Genomic DNA, 25,072 nt, shown 5'->3' with positions numbered 1-25,072 from the left:
GACTGTAGTGTAAGATGAAGCTGCTGAGACATCACGTGGTCAAGACAGATTGAGCTTTGTTAGATAGGGTGGGGATTTTTGTTCCTTCACAGGCCCAAAGGTTCTCCAGACATCTGATTTTAAGCAAGTAACAGACGTGATCAGAATTTCTTTTTTGAAAAGATCACTCTGGTGGCAGTGTGGAGAATATATTGAATGAGGCAAGAGTGGGACTATTCAAGCAGCTCAGAAGTTAGCAGGATCTAGTCAGTAACAATAACTTAAACTAGAGTAGTGACTGTGTAGATGGGTAGGAGTGTTCACCAAGCTCCTATGATGAGCCAAGCACTAAGCTAAGTACTGAGATGCAGTCTTTGCCTTAGTAGGCTCATGTTCTTGTAATAAAAACTGATTCATATACAAGTACCTATGCCATCCAATAATATGAACTCTTTCACCCTTAAAAGACTCCAAGAAGCTCCGGGTGTTCCCTTCATTCCCTCATCTTTGTGCCTCCTCACTTAGATCATCCTTCAGAAAGTGCAAATTCTGACCCTCTCATTGCTGATTGAGTTTCTTTTCTTCATTCCTCATATTTGTGGTATAAGGAAACCAACTGATAAGAGAACCATCGAGGTTAGCTACAATACATTTCAGTAGCTAACTGTAGTGAATCCTCTTCATGCTGATTCTTTTCCTGTAACCCATCAAGACCTGAAATGAACTGCAGCAAGAACCCTGACTTTGTCCTCTCAGGACTGTCCTCTGACCCAGACAAACCACAGCTCCTCTTTGGTCTCTTCCTGGCCCTCTACTTGCTCAGTCTCTTAGGAAACTCACTACTGCTGCTGGCTATTGGCGCTGACATCCACCTCCACAGCCCCATGTACTTCTTCCTCAGCCAGCTCTCCCTGGTCAAACTCTGCTCCACTACCACCACAGCCACCAAAATGCTGGAGACTTTGTGGACCAGTAATGGACTGATCTCCTCTGAGTGCCTGGCCCAGTTATATTTCTTCACAATTTTGCTGATACGGACAACCTGCTTTTGATGGCCACGGCTATCGACCGCTACGCTGCCATCTGCCATCCCCTGCACTACCCACTCCTAATGACTCCTTGCAGATGTGCACTGCTGGTGGGTGGGTCATGGGGAGTGGCCGACTCTGTCTCTCTTCTCCGTGCCCTGTTGCTACCGCAGCTCTGATTCTATGCTAATCAAGAAATTCCCCACTTTTTCTGTGATTTTGGACCACTCTTTAGACTTTCCTGCTCTGATACCCACCTCAATGAGGACCTGATGATGGTTCTGACAGGACTCTTAGGAATCAGCCCTCTCCTCTGCATCATAAGCTCCTATGCCCATATTTTCCTTGCTGTATCTCAGGTCCCATCAGCACAGGGGAAAACGAAAGCCCTGGCCACATGCAGCTCGCACCTCTCCACGGTCATCCTCTTCTACAGCTCGGTCTTTGCCACCTACCTGAAGTCCCTGTCAGCTTCTCATGCCTCTGGGGAGCTGGGTGCTGCTATCATGTATGCCCTGGTAACCCCCACTCTCAATCCTTTCATTTATAGTCTAAGAAATAAGGAACTGAAGAGATCCCTGAAAAGGATTCTAGGCATAGAGAGTTCATGGCATTAGGAATAATTCCAAAAAACAAGTGTTTGGGGAAAAAAAAAAAAAAACCACATTCTTCACCACCACACTGATAAAGTGAGTCAGTCAACACCAAGGCTTTCACATGTCACACTGTATGATAAGGTATATTGGATATAACACTACATAGAAATTTAGAGAACTAGCTTCCAGGTCCCAGTCTAGGGGCAAGCTTGTATATGTATTCCAGCTATAGGTATATATATTATTTATTATCTATATTATTATCTCAAAACATTGTATCAGTAATATGTCAAAGTGAAAGTGAAAGTGAAGTCATGTCCAACTCTTTGCGACCCCATGGACTGTAGCCTACCAGGCTTCTCCATCCATGGGATTTTCCAGGCAAAAATACTGGAGTGGGTTGCCATTTCCTTCTCCAGGAGATCTTCCTGACCCAGGGATTGAAACCGGATCTCCTGAATTGTAGGCAGACACTTTAACATCTGAGCCACCAGGGAAGTCAAAGGAAGTATAACACACATTACATTATATTATATAATTAAGTATATTATATATATAATATTCTTTAGAGTTGATTGGATGAGCTGCTCTTTAAGTTTCCTTGTAAATATAATACTATTGAGACGTGATCACCTATTCCCATCACTACCAACATTTTGATCACTATTGCCATTTCAATCACCAGTTTAATAATGAAGATCATCACCATCAGCTTTAGTCAATATCATCTTTTTGTCAGCAGAGTCACCTTACAAATTACCTTCTTCAGTTCTCTCCCCATCAGTAACACCAGTATCATCATCATAAGTAAGAGAATAGAAACTGGTCCTATGCACTTTTCCCCCTTTTAATGCCTTATTTTTCAGAATGTTCTATTAATTTGTGTTTTTGTGCTATCTTGATAATTGTGGGAAATATCATCATGGCATGGTGGATAAAAATGTCTTCATAAATTTGAAAGCATAATAAATATTTGCCCTGGGAATACAAGATTACATAACTTACACAGCACAATATATGTGGGCTCCCTAGGTGGTGCAGTAGTAAAGAATCTGCCTGCACAATATATACACAATGTCTAAAATTTTCTTTAAAATTTTCCAGGGAAAAAAAAGGAATGGTAGATGGTAGGCACAATACAGGCAAAACATTGACATCAAAGCTGGATGATAGGTACATAAGGGTCTATTACACTACCAACTCTACTTCTCTGAATGTTTGACATTTTCTACAATAAAAAGTTAAAATGACAATCCCAAGCTCCCCATCTATTCCCTTACTTTCCCCTCTGATAACCATAAATTCATTCTCTAAGTCTGTGAATTTCTTTCTGTTTTGTAAATAAGTTCATTAGCATCCTTTTTAGGCTGTATGAGATATTATATGATATTTGTCTTCGCTGACTTACATCACTCAGTATGATAATCCCCAGATCCATCCATTTTACTGCAAATGGCATTATTTCATTCTTTTGAATGGCTGCTAATATTCCATTGAATGTATGTTCCACTTCACCTTTATCCATTCATCAGTCAATGGACAGATGGGGTTGACATTTAAACACCGCTATATTTAAAATAGATAACCAACAAAGACCTACAGTAAAAAGATAAAACTAAAGCAAAAAGTTAAAATGAATAAGTGAAGTGCATTCAGCTTTAAATATTTTTAAAATATCTGTATACTTAGACATTGCAATCAAACCATGAAGAGTACATTAAAGTAAATTCTGGAAATAATGCTTGTGAAAGAATGGAATGCAGCTAGTGGAATACAACAGTGAAAGAATGGAATACAACTAAAAAACCCAATGGCAAAAGAATATTTAAGAATGTCATGTTTAGCCATATTATAAAGCCCCAAATAATAAAACATTGAATTGGCCACAAAGTTCATTCAGTTTTTTCCTGCCAAACCAGTATGTATTTGTTGATCTTGAGAAAGAATTGTCCTCAAGGTTTTCACTGGAACATCGGATTATAAACTTAATGATCCAACTGCTGTTATTTATACATATGCATAGAATGCAATTCTGATTCCTCCAGTTCCATTCTTCTTTCTCAAGATTGCTTTGGCTATTCGAGGTTTTTTGTATTTCCATACAAATCTTGAAATTATTTGTTCTAGTTCTGTGAAAAATATGGCTGGTAGCTTGATAGGGATTGCATTGAATTTGTAAATTGCTCTGGGTAGTATACTCATTTTCACTATATTGATTCTTCCGATCCATGAACATGGTATATTTCTCCATCTATTAGTGTCCTCTTTGATTTCTTTCATCAGTGTTTTATAGTTTTCTATATATAGGTCTTTAGTTTCTTTAGGTAGATATATTCCTAAGTATTTTATTCTTTTCGTTGCAATGGTGAATGGAATTGTTTCCTTAATTTCTTTTTCTACTTTCTCATTATTCGTGTATAGGAATGCAAGGGATTTCTGTGTGTTGATTTTATATCCTGCAACTTTACTATATTCATTGATGAGCTCTAGTAATTTTCTGGTGGAGTCTGTAGGGTTTTCCATGTAGAGGATCATGTCATCTGCAAACAGTGAGAGTTTTACTTCTTCTTTTCTAATTTGGATTCCTTTTATTTCTTTTTCTGCTCTGATCGCTGTGGCCAAAACTTCCAGAACTATGTTGAATAGTAGCGGTGAAAGTGGACACCTTTGTCTTGTTCCTGACTTTAGGGGAAATGCTTTCAATTTTTCACCCTTGAGGATAATGTTTGCTGTGGGTTTGTCATAGATAGCTTTTATTATGTTGAGGTATGTTCCTTCTATTCCTGCTTTCTGGAGAGTTTTTATCATAAATGGATGTTGAATTTTGTCAAAGGCCTTCTCTGCATCTATTGAGATAATCATATGGTTTTTATTTTTCAATTTGTTAATGTGGTGTATTACATTGATTGATTTGCGGATATTGAAGAATCCTTGCATCCCTGGGATAAAGCCCACTTGGTCATGGTGTATGATCTTTTTAATGTGTTGTTGGATTCTGATTGCTAGAATTTTGTTGAGGATTTTTGCATCTATGTTCATCAGTGATATTGGCCTGTAGTTTTCTTTTTTTGTGACATCTTTGTCAGGTTTTGGTATTAGGGTAATGGTGGCCTCATTGAATGAGTTTGGAAGTTTACCTTCCTCTGCAATTTTCTGGAAGAGTTTGAGGAGGATATTCAGGCTCTACTACAAAGCCACAGTCATCAAGACAGTATGGTACTGGCGCAAAGACAGACATATAGATCAATGGAACAAAATAGAAAGCCCAGAGATAAATCCACACACATATGGACACCTTATCTTTGACAAAGGAGGCAAGAATATACAATGGAGTAAAGACAATCTCTTTAACAAGTGGTGCTGGGAAAACTGGTCAACCACTTGTAAAAGAATGAAACTAGATCACTTTCTAACACCACACACAAAAATAAACTTAAAATGGATTAAAGATCTAAATGTAAGATCAGAAACTATAAAACTCCTAGAGGAGAACATAGGCAAAACACTCTCCGACATAAATCACAGCAGGATCCTCTATGATCCACCTCCCAGAACTCTGGAAATAAAAGCAAAAATAAACAAATGGGATCTAATTAAAATTAAAAGCTTCTGCACAACAAAGGAAAATATAAGCAAGGTGAAAAGACAGCCCTCTGAATGGGAGAAAATAATAGCAAATGAAGCAACTGACAAACAACTAATCTCAAAAATATACAAGCAACTTATGCAGCTCAATTCCAGAAAAATAAACGACCCAATCAAAAAATGGGCCAAAGAACTAAATAGACATTTCTCCAAAGAAGACACACGGATGGCTAACAAACACATGAAAAGATGCTCAACATCACTCATTATTAGAGAAATGCAAATCAAAACCACAATGAGGTACCACTTCACACCAGTCAGAATGGCTGCGATCCAAAAATCTGCAAGCAATAAATGCTGGAAAGGGTGTGGAGAAAGGGAACCCTCCTACACTGTTGGTGGGAATGCAAACTAGTACAGCCACTATGGAGAACAGTGTGGAGATTCCTTAAAAAATTGTAAATAGAACTACCTTATGACCCAGCAATCCCACTGCTGGGCATACACACCGAGGAAACCAGAATTGAAAGAGACACATGTACCCCAATGTTCATTGCAGCACTGTTTATAATAGCCAGGATATGGAAACAACCTAGATGTCCATCAGCAGATGAATGGATAAGAAAGCTGTGGTACATATACACAATGGAATATTACTCAGCCATTAAAAAGAATTCATTTGAATCAGTTCTAATGAGATGGATGAAACTGGAGCCGATTATACAGAGTGAAGTAAGCCAGAAAGAAAAACACCAATACAGTATACTAACACATATATATGGAATTTAGGAAGATTGCAATGACGACCCTGTATGCAAGACAGGAAAAAAGACACAGATGTGTATAACGGACTTTTGGACTCAGAGGGAGAGGGAGAGGGTGGGATGATTTGGGAGAATGGCATTCTATCATGTATACTATCATGTAAGAATTGAATCGCCAGTCTATGTCTGACGCAGGATACAGCATGCTTGGGGCTGGTGCATGGGGATGACCCAGAGAGATGTTATGGGGAGGGAGGTGGGGGTGGGGGGGTTCATGTTTGGGAACGCATGTAAGAATTAAAGATTTTAAAATTTAAAAAATAAAAAACTAAAAAAATTTAAAAAAAAGAATGCAATTCTGATGTCATAAAACAATGCTATAAATAAACAGTATTTCTAGGTTTCTTTTAGTGATACTATTTGTCATTGTTTTTCTATATAAAATATTCATGACCTATTTAATAGAGAAATAATAGAATTTAAAATAAAAAAATTTAATCTAACACAAAAATTACCATACTTGCCTCACTCTTAGAGGAACCATAGAAAGACTAGAGGGGAACAAGAAAATGGACAAAGGTATGGTTTTTTTCAAACATTCTTGGAAGTTTTCTCAGTGGAAAAATCTGCACTCCCCCCCCCAAAAATATCAACACCCTCCTTTATAAGTCAAGTGTGTGTGTTTCCTTATGCGAGCTGCCTCCTCAGTGCTTAATGAGCCAACTTGCTCCAAATAGGGTAGATCAGAGGATTCAAGATGGTGGTGACCATCAAATAGAGCAAGGTAATACGGTTTTTCCAATGGTCATGTGAGTTGGACTGTGAAGAAAGCTGAGCGCTGAAGAATTGATGCTTTTGAACTGTGGTGTTGGAGAAGACTCTTGAGAGTCCCTTGGACTGCAAGGAGATCCAACCAGTTCATTCTGAAGATCATCCCTGGGATTTCTTTGGAAGGAATGATGCTAATGCTGAAACTCCAGTACTTTGGCCACCTCATGCAAAGAGTTGACTCATTGGAAAAGACTGATGCTGGGAGGGATTGGGGGCAGGAGGAGAAGGGGACGACCGAGGATGAGATGGCTGGATGGCATCACTGACTCGATGGATGTGAGTCTGAGTGAACTCCGGGAGTTGGTGCCGGACAGGGAGGCCTGCGAGCTGCGATTCATGTGGTCTCAAAGAGTCGGACACGACTGAGCCACTGAACTGAACTGAACTGAAAAACTTGAATGGGGACTGAGCAGCAGAGACTGTAGTGTAAACAACCATGAGAATTTCACAGCATGTGAACATTATAGCCAGGTAGGAGGACCATGATGGTGAGCCTTTCTCTTGCTGACCACAGCAAGAACTGCCAATACAATCACTACAATCCAGGCATAAGATATCAGAATCAGTCCAAAAGGAATAATGAGATAACCACACAATGAATGAATGAATGTTGTCACCTGGATCACTCACTCTAGGATCTGAGCAGGCCAGTCTTAACAAAGGTGTGAAGTCACAGTAAAATTGGCTAATGTGATTGGGCCACTGGACCTCTGCTAGGCCATCAGGCCCACAACCTAGCCATATACCATGAAGCCAAAGAGCCAGGCTATGCCCACCAGCCCCAAGTACTGTCAGGGAGTGAGTGGCAGTGAGGGTAACAATTATTCAGTACTGATTATATTCCTTTACCACTAGTCAGGAGCATCCAGTTGTCCCTAGAGAGCCAAAGATAAAGAACTGGGTCAAGCAACCAATCATAGAGATGAATGCCTTCTGCAGGAAGTCCTCCAGCACTTTTGACATCACTTTACACATTTAGAAGGAAGGATGGAAATACAAATACATAGACTCAGAAACATCACTTACACAATGAGCACACAATCATTGCTATTCACTTGTATTATATTCATAGCATATACTAGAACAAGAAATTATTAATGTGATGAATATACAATGAACTTCTGCATAGCAAAAGAAAAATGCGATTTGCAATAGAAAGATGGACAAAGGACATGGCATTTACAATTGGAATTAAAGCTTGGATAGATGTCAGAACACATATAGATATCCTTTGGATAAGGCAGATAGAATATTTTTACCTAAACGGTATAGCAAGAAGTAAAGATACACAATGAGAGATCAGCTTCATTCTCCTAGAGGGAAATGTGAGCTTGGGAATTCCAAAATTAAAGGAAATAATTTAGTGTTAATACCAACAGTGAAAAGTCAGATTGAAAAGAAGCAAAGCACTACTACTTTTCCTTATTCCTCTATTTTCCATAGAGCCACAGTAATAAATGAGGGGAATATTGAAAGGTAATCATCTTTCTGTATGGATTAAAGAAATATGACTGACCCTCATGCCTTAAATGTCGTAGCCCAATTTCCTTCCATTTTATAGTTTTTCCAAGGAAGGTTCAAAGATGAGAAAATATATCCATACCTCTGTCCCAGAAAATGAAAGATAATTTAAGAAAATTTGAGGCCACTGAGAATTGTACTGCCTGTGGTTCCGAAACTAAGAAAGAAACAGGAAAGAAAAGAGGAAAAATGGGACAAATGGAACTCAAGATAGGAATTCCCCAAGGAGAATTCTCTTCTATTGCAGGTATAGAAAGGTAACTTGTTTATTCTTACAACACTCCTCTCAAACCCAGGGGACACCCTCTCTCAGAGTTTATGTATCTGAAGAACCATGGATCAAAAACAAAAGGAAGAATTTCAGAGAGAAGAGGTTTTGGAATATGAAGAGCTTATACTATAATCCCAATACAAACTATCACTTCAACATTTTTCTATTCTTTATTTTTCATAGCTTTCTAATGTTTATTTTTCAGAAGTCAACCTTCTGAAAAAGGTAAGAAGTAAAAAGGTAAGAAGTAAACCTGGTCAACTTTCTTAACTATAGCTTTGAACACTGAATCAGGTAGGAGAATGAAACAGGCTCAAAGTTGCCCATAGTCTCCGATTTCTTGTTAGGGTTGAATTTACATACCAAGGACTTAGAGTTGGTTTCTTATTTAATGATGAACATTGTATTGGTGGATTTGAAGGCAATCTACTGCCTACATTTTAGTGGCATACCTGTAAATATTCATCAAAGTAAATGAGTAATCTCTAAAAGATGCAGTGAAATAAATTACTTAGTACAGAAAGTCTGATTACTGTTTTGTTTAAACGTTAGGAAAAGATTTTTTTCCCCAAATGAATTTTTGATACAATTTTGTTTTGTGGGTAGAGAACCAAAAATAACCCTTGGCATATCATGTGTATCTTAAGCAGGAGTGATAACGTTTAACAATATACAAAATACACATGGTTATTAAGGAAAGCTACTCTGAATTCTTGGTGCCAGCCTTCAGTCAAGGTGTAATAAAGGTGAGATAATTACTCAAAATATTCTCTAGCTATAAAGATGAATGTCCCATGGGATCCCTAGAAATGTTTCCTAGTTAATTCACTTTTTTATTGAGGTCGCATCAAATCTTTTTCGTCTCCACTCATGGATTTCCCAGACTTTGTGGATGTGCTCAGTTATGTCCAACTCTTTGCAACCCCATAGACAGTAGCCCTCTAGACTCCCCTGTTCACAGAATTTTCCAGGCAAGAATACTGGAGAGAGTTGCCATTTCCTCCTCCAGGGATTCTTCCTGACCCAGGAGTTGAATCCATGTCCCTTGCATTTATAGGTTGCTTCTTTACCATTGAGCCAGCAGGTAAGCCCCAAAACAACAATGCTCTCCCTCAAAATATTGTTGTCTAGATGGGAAATCCTCAGCTGCAGGATTCTGGTTCCCATGAGAGATATCATTTCATATCTTATTTTGTCTTTTCTTTCAAGTGATGCTGAATCAAACCTCAGTCACTGAATTTCTCCTCCTAGGAGTGACAGACATCCAAGTACTGCAGCCTGTTCTCTTTGGGGTTTTCCTTGCAATTTACATTGTCAATGTGGCTGGGAATGGAGCCATCCTGATGGTTGTCATCTCTGATTCAAGGCTCCATTCTCCTATGTATTTTTTCCTTGGAAACTTGTCATGTCTAGATATCTGCTACTCCACGGTGACTCTGCCAAAGATGCTGGAGAACTTCCTCTCTACCCACAAAACAATTTCTTTCTTGGGATGCATAAGCCAGCTTCATTTCTTCCACTTCTTAGGCAGCACAGAGGCCATGTTGTTGGCCGTGATGGCATTTGACCGCTTTGTGGCTATCTGCAAACCACTTCGTTACACTCTCATCATGAATCATCAGGTCTGTACCCAGATGGCTGTCACTGTCTGGATCATTGGGTTTTCCCATGCCCTACTGCACTCAATAATGACCTCTCGCTTAAACTTCTGTGGTTCCAACCACATCCATCACTTCTTCTGTGATGTTAAGCCATTGCTGGAGTTGGCCTGTGGAAACACTGACCTCAATGAATGGCTACTTCATTCTGTGACAGGGACCATTGCCATGGGCCCATTCTCTCTAACCCTTCTCTCCTATTTCTATATCATTATCTATCTTTTCTTCAAGACCCATTCTTGCAGCATGCTCCATAAAGCACTGTCCACGTGTGCCTCCCACTTCATGGTAGTTGTTCTTTTCTATGCTCCTGTTGTTTTCACTTACATCCGTCCTGCCTCAGATAGCTCCGTGGACCAGGAACGGATCATTGCCATTATGTACAGTGTGATCACTCCTGTACTAAACCCACTGATCTATACTTTGAGGAACAAGGAAGTAGAGGGGGCTTTGAGGAGGGCGATCAGAAGGAGACTCTGACTCTAAGAAATCTAGAGAATTCTTCCAAGGCATCAGTAAAAAAGCTATGATAAAGTTGGGATGTGAAATTATACTGCTTTTCTAATTGTTTACTTGTTTGTGAAGCAGAAGGCATTATATAAAGAAAAATAAACGGGAAAGTCCAGTCTGGTTGTGTTAACAGTGTGTGATTAGGTAATGTAAGGGAAACTTGAACAAATAGGACACTATCCACAAAATCTTTTTTTTTTTTTTTTTTTTTGGCTGTGCTGAGTCTTCATCGCTGCGGCAGCCTTTTCTCTGGTTTTGGCGAGTGGGGGCTCCTCTAGACACGGTGCTCAGGTATCTCCATGCAGTGGCTTCTCCTGTTGTGGCAAGTGGGCTTAACTGCTCCGTGGAAGGTGGAATCTTCCTGGACCAGGGATCAAACTGGTGTCTCCTGCACTGGCAGGCAGATTCTTTACCACTGGCCACTAGGGAATCCCCCTTGAAATTTTAATGTTGAATTTGTGTGGGGGATATAAGCTGATAAAACTATTTGTTTACATATTCTTGTATGTTCTTAAATAAAATCAGATACAGAAATTTGCCTCAAATATGCATATATTGCATAGTTGGATAGTACTAAGGCTTGTTAATCTGCATGTTTCCTGTAAATTAACATATTGTAAGGTGAAAATAAAGTTATTATGCTGTTTTATTTTAAGAATTTGAGGGTAGAGATATGGTTACTCAACTAGAAAAACAAATGTTAACTCATATACGAGGTAAGGGAAATTCTTAAGCAGTATATCATGATTTCTTTTTCTCCAAACAAGGAAGCAAGTAAGTAATTAAAACAATAATACTTTGAGTACAAATTAACAGAGATAAATTGTGAACTCTGACTCCAAAGATGCTTTATAATTCAAGTGGACAACCTGTCAAAGATTACCTTAAAATATTGCTAAAAATGGAGGCAGTGTGAAAAAAAATCTCAGGAATATCTTTCTCGCTCACTGATATGTTATTTTCCCCTCAATTTCTGATCATAGAAAATTGAGCTTCAAAATTCTTCCTTATTATTTATTTTGTTTTTGATTTCTATACTTATTTTCTCAGATTGTAATGTCATAGAATATGATATGATACCAGTGAAATATGAAGAATTCATCAAGTTTGTTTTCCTTACCTATCACCAAATTTATACTAAGTGAAAGCTATCAAATAGTAATTTAGTTCAATTCAATCGCTTAGTTGTATCCAACTCTTTGCGACCCCGTGGACTGCAGCAAGCTAGGCTTCCCTGTCCATCACCAACTCCCGAAGCTTGCTCAAACTCATGTCCATTGGGTCAGTGATGCCATCCAACCATCTCATCCTCTGTCATCCCCTTCTCCTCCTGCCCTCATTCTTTCCCAGCTTCAGGGTCTTTTCTAATGAGTCGGTTCTTCACATCAGGTGGCCAAAGTATTGGACTTTCAGCTTCAGCATCAGTCCTTCCAATGAATATTCAGGGCTGATTTCCTTTAGGATGGACTAGTTGGATCTCCTAGAAGTCCAAGGGACTCTCAAGAGTCTTCTCCAACACAACAGCTCAAAAGTATCAATTCTTCAGTGCCCAGCTTTCTTTGCTGAAGTATTTTTGGAGTTAATAGACAAGAATTACTATGTTCCTCACTTTCTATGTTCCATGAAGTGTCACTGGACCTGAAACCATAATGGATACTGGCATTTCCAACTATTTAAAGATATAGGATTCTCAGGTGTCCAGTGGTTAGCATTCTGCACTTTCGCTGCTAAGGGCCTAAGTTCAAGCCCTTGTCGAGGAACTCTGATCCCACAAGCCACGCAGTGCAACCAACAAATAAATAAATAAGACTACTAAATAAATAATAGAGATACAGACTGAAAAGTTATAAAAGAATATTTTGAGTTCATAAACAGACTATTCAAATTGTTTACATCAACTTTTGTAAAGCAAAGAATTTGATTCTAACTTGGCTCACATAGTTCTTCCATCTCCCGACTCTACTTTCTTTGGTCTCTCTCTCTTTTTTTTTAATATAAATTTATTTAATTGGAGGTTAATTACTTTACAATTTTGTATTGGTTTTGCCACAGTTCCAGTTTTGTTTATAAAAAAAATGTGTGGGGAGAAAGCATTTTATACCCTGAACTATCTCAGACTAGAATTATTGTTAATCAGATTTTTTAATGTAATCCAACATACATGGATATTGTCACCCTGCCTATTCAACTTATATGCAGAGTACATCATATGAAATGGTGGGCTGGATGAAGCACAAGCTGGAATCAAGATTTCCAGGAGAAATATCAATAACCTCAGATACGTATATGACACCACACTTATAGCAGAAAGTGAAGAAAAACTAAAGAGCCTCTTGATGAAAGTGAAAGAGGAGAGTGAGAAACTTGGTTTAAAACTCAACATTCAAAAAACTAAGATCATGGCATCCGGTCCCATTGCTTCATGGCAAATAGATGGGGAAACAATGGAAACAGTAAAAGACTTTATTTTGTGGGCCTCCAAAATCACTGCAGATGGTGACCACAACCATGAAATTAAAAGACACTTGCTTCTTGCAAGAAAAGCTATGATCAACTTAGGCAGCATATTAAAAATCAGAGACATTACTTTGCCAACAAAGGTCTGTCTAGTCAAAGCTATGGTTTTTCCAGTAGTCATGTATGGATGTGAGAGTTGGAATATAAAGAAAGCTGGGCACCAAAGAATTGATGCTTTTAAACTGTGGCATTGAAGAAGACCCTTGAGAGTCCCTGTGACTGCAGGGAGATCAAGCTTGTCAATCCTAAAGGAAATCAGTCCTGAATATTCATTGGAAGGACTGATGCTGAAGCTGAAACTCCAATACTTTGGCCACTTGATGCAAAGAACTGAGTCATTGGAAAAGACCCTGATGCTGGGAAAGATTGAAGGCAGGAGGAGAAGGGGATGACAGAGAATGAGATGGCTGGATGGCATCACTGACTCATGTAATTGCTTTACAATGTGTTTTAATTAGAATATCATTGCTTTACAATGGACTTCCTTGGTGGCTCAGAGGGTAAAGCTATCCCAGCTCTCACTGTATACTAATCGAGAAATTCCCCACTTTTTCTGTGATTTTGGACCACTCTTTAGACTTTAACTATATATAATATATACATGGCTATCAAGGAAAGTTACTTTTAATTCCTTTAAGCCAGCCTTCAATAAACGTGCATTCACTTCAGTTCAGTCGCTCAGTCGTGTCCGACTCTTTGCGACCCATGAATTGCAGCACACAGCCCTCCCTGTCCATCACCAACTCCTGGAGTTCACTCAGACCCACGCCCATCAAGTCAGTGATGCCATCTAGCCATCTCATCCTCTGTCATCCCCTTCTCCTCCTGCCCCCAATCCCTCCCAGCATCAGAGTCTTTGCCAATGAGTCAACTCTCTGCATGAGGTGGCCAAAGTACTGGAGTTTCAGCTTTAGCATCATCCCTTCCAAAAAAATCCCAGGTCTGATCTCCTTCAGAATGAACTGGTTGGATCTCCTTCCAGTCCAAGGGACTCTCAAGAGTCTTCTCCAACACCATATTAACATTAAATAATTTCTCAAAATCCTCACTACATTTAAAGGTGATAATCTCATGGGATTTCTAGAAATGTTCCCTACTAAATTCACTTTTTTATTCTAGTCACATCATATCTTTGTCTTCTCCTTTCAAGAGTTTCCCAAATATTGAATGATTCCTTTTAATAGAAAGCACTCTAATGTTCACGTCTCCATTCAGAGTTCTTTATAGCTCTTATTATTCCCTCACAGTCAATTTTTCTTAGGTTAAAAACCCTTCAAATGATTTTTTACTAAGTCAGGAGACAGTAGTGTGGTGCAGAGCTTAATAATTTACCCTCTGTTATATCTTAGGATTATAAAAGACAAGTCTTTACCAGATAAGATTGGTAGGCTGGCAATTTGCTCTGAATCCCTGGAAAAAAGAAAAGATGTATATATATATTTGAAAAGATATGTCAAATAAAAACAAAAGTGTTTGAGTAACACTCCATAAATGGCATATAATGTTAATATTTAATAATCCAGTGGTCCAAATATTGTATAATCTGTGCTTCTGAGACTATTTAAAACACCACTGCTCTACCTCAAAATATTATTATCTAGATGGGAAAATCCTCAGTTGTGGGACACTGGTTCTCATCAGAGATAACATTCCATATGTTATTTTGTTTCTTCTTTCAAGTGATGTTGAAACAAACCTCAGTCACTGAATTTCTTCTCCTGGGAGTGACAGACATGCAAGAACTGCAGCCTGTTCTCTTTGTGATTTTCCTTGCAATTTACATTGTCAGCTTGGCTGGAAAAGGAGCCATCCTGATGGTTGTCATCTCTGATTCAAGACTCCATTCTCCTATGTATTTTTTCCTGGGAAACCTGTCATGTGTGGATATCTGTATTCCAGCTGGAGAAATTCCTCTCTACCCACAAAGCAATTTCTTTCTTGGGAGGCATAAGCCAGCTTCATTTCTCCCATTTCCTAGGCAGCACAGAGTTCATGTTGCTAGCCATGATGGGCTTTGACCGCTTTGTGGCGATCTGCAAACCATTTCATTATATTCTTATCATGAATCATCAAGTCTGTATCCAGATGGCTGTCACTGTCTGGATCATTGGTTTTTTCCATGCCCTGCTCCACCCAGTAATGACCTCTCGCTTAAACTTCTGTGGTTCCAACCGTATTCATCACTTCTTCTGTGATGTTAAGCCATTGCTGGAGTTGGCCTGTGGGAACTTTGAGCTCAATGAGTGGCTGCTCAATACTGTCACAGGCACCATTGCCATGGGCTCATTCTTTCTAACATTCCTGTGCTATTTCTATATTATTATCTATCTTAGTTCAAGACCCATTCTTGCAGCATGCTTCATAAAGCACTGTCTACTTGTGCCTCCCACTTCTTGGTAGTTGTTCTTTTCTGTTGTTTTTGTTTACATTCATCCTGCCTCAAGTAGCTCCATGGACCAGGATCAGATCAGTGCCATTATGTACAATGTGGTCACTCCTATGCAAAATCCACTGATCTATACTTTGAGGAACAAGGAAGTAAAAGGGGCCTTGAGGAGGGTGATGTGAGGGAGGCTCTGACTTAAAGATATCTGAAGAATTCTTCAGAGGCATAAATAAATAGGTAATGAAAACTGGAGATAGCGAGTTTATACTGCTTCTCAAATTGTTTACTCTTTGTAAAACAGAGTGCACATGTGCTAAGTTGCTTCAATCATGTCTGACTCTTTGCAACCCTAGGACTCTAGCTTATCGGGCTCCTTTGTCCATGGGATTCTCCAGGCAAGAATAGTGGAGTGGGTAGCCATTTCCTCCTCTGGGGGTCTTCCTCACTCAGGGATTGAACCCACGTCTCTTATGTCTCCTGCATTAGCAGGTGGGTTCTTTACCACTAGTCCCACCTGAGAAGCTTATAAAACAGAGAGAATGGTATAAAGAAAAAATAAATGAAAAAGCCCAGTAAGTTGTGTTCAACAGTTCATTTCTAGGGAATATAAGGGAAATTTGAACAAATGTACACTATTCATGGAATCTTAAAGTTGAATTTGTTTGGGAGATATTGGTTGATACAACTGATCTGTCATGTTTGTGCTCTTGAATAAAATCAGGTACAGAAATTTGCCTCAGTTGCTCATACATTGTATAGCTGGAAAGTGCTTAGGCCAGTTTATCTGTGTGTTTCCTGCAAGTTAACATATTATAATGTGAACAATAAAATTATTATGCCATTATATTTTAAAGATTTGAATTTAGGATCATGGGCACAAATGGAAAAGTAAATATTAACTCACACATGAGTGAAAGAACATTTTTAATCAGTATGTCATGATTTCTTTTTCTCTCAGCAGGGAGGCAAGAAATTAAAACAAATATTGCTTAGTTCTAGTTAACAGAGGTACAGTAACCAACGGTTTATCTAAAGAGTTTTGTGAACTCTGACTGCAAAGATGTATTGTAAGTCAACTGACAACCTGTCAAAGATTCATGTAAAATATTGTCAAAAGTATAGTCAGTTTGAAATAAATCTCAGGAATACATTTTTAGCTTTAGCATGTTATTTTCCCCTCAATTTTTGGTCATGAATATTGAGTTTCTAAACTTTCCCTATCATTTATTTTGTTCTTTGATTTCTATACTTATTCTCACAGTTTGTAATGGGATATAATATGATGTAATTCCAGTGAAATATAAAGAATTCCTCAAAAATTTGTCTTGCTGAGTTGGGGAAAGATGGCGGAGGAATAGGACGGGAAGATCACTTTCTCCCTCACAAATTCCTCAAAAGAACATTTCAACGCCGAGCAAACTCCACAAAACAACTTCTGTAGGCTGGCAGAGGACATTAGGCAACCAGAAAAGCAGACCATTGTCTTCAAAAACAGATTTTTAATCTTTGCTCTTAGGTTTTTGTTGTCAATTTTGTACATTTAAAAACCCAAACTTCACTACCCAAGTTTACCTGAGAGCGAGATTACTGGCTTGACCACTCTCTCCTCCTCTGGATTCTCCTTTTTCTCCACCAGGTGGCCTCTGTCTCTTTTCTCCCCCATCTCTTCTCTATCCAACTCTGTCAATCTCTGTGTATTCCAGACGGTAGAGAACACCTAAGGAACTGGTTACTGGCAGGATTTGTCTCTCTCCTACTCATTCCTCTCTCTTATCCTCTTGGTCACCTCTGTCTACTTCCTCCCTCTCCTCTTCCCCATATAACTCTGTAAATACCTCTGAGCGGTCCAGACTATAGAGCGCACATAAGGAAGTGACTACTGGCTAGCTTGCTCTCTCCTCTCTTGATCTCACCGCATCTCATTCCAGTTACCTCTAACTACCCCCTCCATCTTCTCTTCTCCTTGTAACTCAGTGAACCTCTCTGAGTGTCCCTCAATGTGGAGAAACTTGTCATCTTTAACCTAGATGTTTTATCATCGGTGCTGTATAGATGGAGAAGTCTAGAGGCTACTGTAAAAATAAAACTGAAAACCAGAAGCAGGAAGCTTAAATCCAAAGCCTGAAAACATTAGAGAACTCTTGAATTCAGGGAACATTAAGCAATAGGAGCTCATCAAATGCCTTCATACCTACACCGAAACCAAGCTCCACCCAAGGGCCAACAAGTTCCAAAACAAGACATACCACGCAAATTCTCCAGCAACACAGGAACACTCCCCTGAGCTTCAATATACAGGCAGCTCAAAATTATCCCAAAACCTTTGATGTCTCATAACCCATTACTGGTCACTCCACTGCACTCCAGAGAGAAGAAACCCAGCTCCACCCACCAAAACTCCAACACAAGCCTCCCTAACCAGGAAACCTTGACAAGCCACTGATAGAACCCCACCCAAAGTGAGGAAGCTCCATACTAAAGAGAACTCTACAAATTACCAGAATATAAAAAGGCCACCCCAAACGCAGCAATATAACCAAGATGAAGAGACAGAGGAATACTCAGCAGGTAAAGGAACAGGAGAGTTGCCCACCAAACCAAACAAAAGAGGAAGAAGTAGGGAATCTACCAGAGAAGGAATTCCGAATATTGATAGTGAAAATGATCCAAAATCTTGAAATCAAAATGGAAACACAGATAAATAGCCTAGAGACAAGGACTGAGAAGATGCAAGAAAGGTTTAACAAGGACCTAGAAGAAATAAAAAAGAGTCAAAATATAATGAATAACACAATAAATGAGATCAGAAACACAATAAATGAGATCAGGCAACAAATAGTAGAATAACGGAGGCAGAAGATAGGATTAGTGAAATAGAAGATAGAATGGTAGAAATAAATGAATCAGAGAGGAAACAAGAAAAACGAATTAAAAGAAACGAGGACAATCTCAGAGACCTCCAGGACAATATGAAACGCTCCAACATTCGAATTATAGGAGTCCCAGAAGAAGAAGACAGAAAGAAAGATCATGAGAAAATCCTTGAGGAGATAATAGTTGAAAACTTCCCTAAAATGGGGAAGGAAATAATCACCCAAGTCCAAGAAACACAGAGTTCCAAATAGGATAAACCCAAGGCTAAACACCCCCAAGACACATAGTAATCAAATTAACAAAGATCAAACACAAAGAACAAATATTAAAAGCAGCAAGGGAAAAACAACAAATAACACACAAGGGGATTCCCATAAGGATAACAGCTGATCTTTCAATAGAAACTCTTCAGGCCAGGAGGGAATGGCAAGACATACTTAAAGTGATGAAAGACAATAACCTACAGCCCAGATTACTGTACCCAGCAAGGATCTCATTCAAATACGAAGGAGAAATCAAAAGCTTTACAGACAAGCAAAACCTGAGAGAATTCAGCACCACCAAACCAGCTCTCCAACAAATTCTAAAGGATATTCTCTAGACAGGAAACACGAAAAGGGTGTATAAACCCGAACCCAAAACAATAAAGTAAATGGTAATGGGATCATACTTATCAATAATTACCTTAAACGTAAATGGGTTGAACGCCCCAACCAAAAGACAAAGACTGGCTGAATGGATACAAAAACAAGACCCCTCTATATGCTGCTTACAAGAGACCCACCTCAAAACAAGGGACACATACAGACTGAAAGTGAAGGGCTGGAAAAAGATATACCACGCAAAAAGAGACCAAAAGAAAGCAGGAGTGGCAATACTCATATCCGATAAAATAGACTTTAAAACAAAGGCTGTGAAAAGAGACAAAGAAGGCCACTACATAATGATCAAAGGAACAATTCAAGAAGAAGATATAACCATTATAAATATATATGCACCCAATATAGGAGCACCGCAATATGTAAGACAAATGCTAACAAGTATGAAAGGGGAAATCAACAATAACACAATAATAGTGGGAGACTTTAATACCCCACTCACACCTATGGACAGATCAACTAAACAGAAAATTAACAAAGAAACGCAAACTTTAAATGATACATTAGATCAGTTAGACCTAATTGATATCTATAGGACATTTCACCCCAAAACAATGAATTTCACCTTTTTTCAAGTGCTCATGGAACCTTCTCCAGGATAGATCACATCCTGGGCCATAAATCTAACCTTGATAAATTAAAAAAATCGAAATCATTCCAAGCATCTTTTCTGACCATAATGCATTAAGATTAGATCTCAATTACAGGAGAAAAACTATTAAAAATTCCAGCATATCGAGGATGAACAACACACTTCTGAATAACCAACAAATCACAGAAGAAATCAGAAAAGAAATCAAAATATGCATAAAAATGAATGAAAATGAAAACACAACAACCCAAAACCTGTGGGACACTATAAAAGCAGTGCTAAGAGGAAAGTTCATAGCAATACAGGCATACCTCAAGAAACAAGAAAAAAGTCAAATAAATAACCTAACTCTACAACTAAAGCAACTAGAAAAGGAAGAGTTGGAGAACCCCAGAGTTAGGAGAAGGAAAGAAATCTTAAAAATTAGGGCAGAAATAAATGCAAATAAACAAAAGAGACCATAGCAAAAATCAACAAAGCCAAAAGCTGGTTCTTTGAAAGGATAAATAAAATTGACAAACCATTAGCCAGACTCATCAAGAAGCAAAGAGAGAAAAATCAAATCAATAAAATTAGAAATGAAAATGGAGAGATCACAACAGACAACACAGAAATACAAAAGATCATAAGAGACTACTATCACCAGTTGTATGCCAATAAAATGGACAACGTGGAAGAAATGGACAAATTCTTAGAAAAGTACAATATTCCAAAACTGAACCAGGAAGAAATAGAAAATCTTAACAGACCCACCACAAGCATGGAAATTGAAACGGTAATCAGAAATCTTCCAGCAAACAAAAGCCCAGGTCCAGACGGCTTCACAGCTGAATTCTACCAAAAATTTCGAGAAGAGCTAACACCTATCCTCCTCAAACTCTTCCAGAAAATTGCAGAGGAAGGTAAACTTCCAAACTCATTCTATGAGGCCACCATCACCCTAATACCAAAACCTGACAAAGATGCCACAAAAAAAGAAAACTACAGGCCAATATCACTGATGAACATAGATGCAAAAATCCTCAACAAAATTCTAGCAATCAGAATCCAACAACACATTAAAAAGATCATACACCATGACCAAGTGGGCTTTATCCCAGGGATGCAAGGATTCTTCAATATCCACAAATCAATCAATGTAATTCACCACATTAACAAATTGAAAAATAAAAACCATATGATTATCTCAATAGATGCAGAGAAGGCCTTTGACAAAATTCAACATCCATTTATGATAAAAACTCTCCAGAAAGCAGGAATAGAAGGAACATACCTCAACATAATAAAAGCTATCTATGACAAACCCACAGCAAACATTATCCTCAAGGGTGAAAAATTGAAAGCATTTCCCCTAAAGTCAGGAACAAGACAAGGGTGTCCACTTTCACCGCTACTATTCAACATAGTTCTGGAAGTTTTGGCCACAGCAATCAGAGCAGAAAAAGAAATAAAAGGAATCCAAATTGGAAAAGAAGAAGTAAAACTCTCACTGTTTGCAGATGACATGATCCTCTACATGGAAAACCCTAAAGACTCCACCAGAAAATTACTAGCGCTCATCAATGAATATAGTAAAGTTGCAGGATATAAAATCAACACACAGAAATCCCTTGCATTCCTATACACGAATAATGAGAAAGTAGAAAAGAAATTAAGGAAACAATTCCATTCACCATTGCAACGAAAAGAATAAAATACTTAGGAATATATCTACCTAAAGAAACTAAAGACCTATATATAGAAAACTATAAAACACTGATGAAAGAAATCAAAGAGGACACTAATAGATGGAGAAATATACCATGTTCATAGATCAGAAGAATCAATATAGTGAAAATGAGTATACTACCCAAAGCAATTTACAAATTCAATGCAATCCCTATCAAGCTATCAGCCATATTTTTCACAGAACTAGAACAAATAATTTCAAGATTTGTATGGAAATACAAAAAACCTCGAATAGCCAAAGCAATCTTGAGAAAGAAGAATGGAACTGGAGGAATCAACTTGCCTGACTTCAGGCTCTACTACAAAGCCACAGTTATCAAGACAGTACGGTACTGGCACAAAGACAGACATATAGATCAATGGAACAAAATAGAAAGCCCAGAGATAAATCCACACACATATGGACACCTTATCTTTGACAAAGGAGGCAAGAATATACAATGGAGTAAAGACAATCTCTTTAACATGTGGTGCTGGGAAAACTGGTCAACCACTTTTAAAAGAATGAAACTAGATCACTTCCTAACACCGCACACAAAAATAAACTCAAAATGGATTAAAGATCTAAATGTAAGATCAGAAACTATAAAACTCCTAGAGGAGAACATAGGCAAAACACTCTCAGACATAAATCACAGCAGGATCCTCTATGATCCACCTCCCAGAATGCTGGAAATAAAAGCAAAAATAAACAAATGGGATCTAATTAAAATTAAAAGCTTCTGCACAACAAAGGAAAATATAAGCAAGGTGAAAAGACAGCCTTCTGAATGGGAGAAAATAATAGCAAATGAAGCAACTGACAAACTAATCTCAAAAATATACAAGCAACTTATGCAGCTCAATTCCAGAAAAATAAACGACCCAATCAAAAAATGGGCCAAAGAACTAAATAGACCTTTCTCCAAAGACATATGGATGGCTAACAAACACATGAAAAGATGCTCAACATCACTCATTATTAGAGAAATGCAAATCAAAACCACAATGAGGTACCACTTCACACCAGTCAGAATGTCTGGGATCCAAAAATCTGCAAGCAATAAATGCTGGAGAGGGTGTGGAGAAAAGGGAACCCTCCTACAGTGTTGGTGGGAATGCAAACTAGTACAGCCACTATGGAGAACAGTGTGGAGATTCCTTAAAAAATTGCAAATAGAACTACCTTATGACCCAGCAATCCCACTTCTGGGCATATGCACCGAGGAAACCAGAATTGAAAGAGACACATGTACCCCAATGTTCATCGCAGCACTGTTTATAATAGCCAGGACATGGAAACAACCTAGATGTCCATCAGCAGATGAATGGATAAGAAAGCTGTGGTACATATACACAATGGAGTATTACTCAGCCGTTAAAAAGAATTCATTTGAATCAGTTCTGATGAGATGGATGAAACTGGAGCCAATTATACAGAGTGAAGTAAGCCAGAAAGAAAAACACCAATACAGTATACTAACACATATATATGGAATTTAGGAAGATGGCAATGACGACCCTGTATGCAAGACAGGGAAAGAGACACAGATGTGTATAACGGACTTTTGGACTCAGAGGGAGAGGGAGAGGGTGGGATGATTTGGGAGAATGACATTCTAACATGTATACTATCATGTAAGAAATGAATCGCCAGTCTATGTCTGACGCAGGATGCAGCATGCTTGGGGCTGGTGCATGGGAATGACCCAGAGAGATGTTATGGGGAGGGAGGTGGGAGGGGGGTTCATGTTTGGGAACGCATGTAAGAATTAAAGATTTTAAAATTTAAAAAATAAAAAACTAAAATAAAAAAAAAATTTTGTCTTGTTTTCCTTACTTGTCATCAAGCTATACTAAGTGAAAGTTATTAAATAGTAATTGCTGAAGTATATTTGGAGGCTAACAGAGAACAATTACTATGTTCCTCACTTTCTAAGTGCCACTGAATCTGAAACCATGGTGGATGCCAATACTTACAACTTTTTAGAGATACAGAATTCCCTGGTGTCCAGTGTTTAGGACTCCATATTTTCCCTGCTTAAGGCACAGGTTCAATCCCTGGTTGGGGAACTAATATCCCACAAAACAGGTAACAGTCAATAAATAAAAAGCAGGAATAATAAATAAATAAAAGAGAGATACAGACAGATAAGACAAGACTATAAAAGGATATTTTGAGGTCACAGATGGACTCCTGAAATTTTTTACATTCACTTTTGTAAACCCAAGAAATTTGGTTCTAACCTTACTCACATGGTTCTTCCATCTTCCAACTCTACCTTCTTCGGTCTCTTTATTCCAATTTTGTTTATAAAAGAATGTGTGTGGGAGAAGGCATCTTACATCCTGCACTATCTCAGACAGAATTTCTATTGAACAGAATTTTTGACATAATCCAAGCTTCATAGAGGCTGTAAACTACAGAGGAGCACATGGTTACCTACTGCTTTATGACATGCTGTCACCCTAAACACAGATGGTTAAATTCCTATTTAATTAAACTGCATGGATGCTGATGGCATGGGCATTAGTAACAGAGGGTAGAGACAGTGAGCCTGTTACTGCTGATGAAATTAATAATGAAGAAATTATTAATGTGATGAATATATTATGAACTTCAGCAAAAATGAAACACAATCGAAAGATGGACAAAGTACATTGCATTTGTAATGGTAATTAGAAAGTTTGGATAGATGTTGGATTGCATATAGATATCCCTTGGATGAAGCAGATACAATACTACTACTAAAGCAGAGAGCAAGAAGTGAAGAAGACACACACTGGAGATATTGGAGATATCAGCCTCATTCTCCTAGGGAGAAGTGTGAGGTCTGGGATACCAAAATAAAAGAAAATATTTGAGTGTTAATACCAACAGTAGGAGAGTCCTGGTGGTCCAGTGGTTAAGAATCTGCCTGCCAATGCAGGGGACACAGGTTTGATTACTGGTCCAGGAAGATATATGCTGCTGAGCAGCTAATCCTGTGTGCCGCAACTCTTGATCCCAAGCTCTAGAGCCTGCAAACCACAACTACTGAAGCCCCCAGCCTCTAGAGTCCATGCTCTGCAACTCGAGACGCCACCACAATGAGAAGCCCGCGCACCACAATTAGGGAGTAGCCTGGGCTCACCACAGCTGGAGAAAGGCCGTGCATAGCAGTGAAGACTCAGTGTGGCCAAACATAAACAAATAAAATTAAATTAAAAAAAAAAAAACACCAACAGTGAAGTGTCAGACTCAGAAGGAACAAAAGCAATACTGCTTCTCCTCATTCCTCTCTTTTGCATTCCATAGAACCACAGTAATAAATGAGTAGAATACCTAAATGACAATCATCTTTCTGTGCAGATCAATAGGATGTGACTGGCGCTCATTCTTTAACTGTCATTGCCCAATTTCCTTCCATTGTATATAGAATTTTCAGAGTGCAGTCCCCAAGGTGAGAAAGTGTATCCATACCACTGTCTCAAGAAGCGAAAGATAATTTTAGAGAGTGCAGTACCAAGTGAAGTCAGTCAGAGAAAGAGAAATATCATATGACATCCTTTGTATGTGGACTCTCAAAGGAAATGATACACATGAACTTAATT

General features: G+C 38.5%; 1 protein-coding gene and 2 pseudogenes across 1 annotated transcript; all 3 read left to right on the top strand.

The window, feature by feature from the left end:
• The first annotated feature begins 698 nt into the window (after positions 1 to 698).
• On the top strand, positions 699 to 1,624 carry LOC101113370 (olfactory receptor 1M1-like; annotated as a pseudogene).
• An 8,141-nt stretch (positions 1,625 to 9,765) lies between these two features.
• On the top strand, positions 9,766 to 10,713 carry LOC101113109 (olfactory receptor 12D1-like). Its single transcript, XM_027959123.2, has one exon. It carries the CDS (start codon positions 9,787 to 9,789, stop codon positions 10,711 to 10,713), a length of 927 nt encoding a protein of 308 aa, XP_027814924.1. The 5' UTR covers positions 9,766 to 9,786.
• Positions 10,714 to 14,915: 4,202 nt separating this feature from the next.
• Positions 14,916 to 15,828, top strand: LOC101115237 (olfactory receptor 12D1-like; annotated as a pseudogene).
• The last annotated feature ends 9,244 nt before the right edge of the window (positions 15,829 to 25,072 follow it).

This window comes from Ovis aries, chromosome 20 (assembly GCF_016772045.2).
Source record: "Ovis aries strain OAR_USU_Benz2616 breed Rambouillet chromosome 20, ARS-UI_Ramb_v3.0, whole genome shotgun sequence".
Classification (NCBI taxonomy): Eukaryota; Metazoa; Chordata; class Mammalia; order Artiodactyla; family Bovidae; genus Ovis; species Ovis aries.
This window is presented reverse-complemented; position numbering and strand designations above follow the sequence as displayed.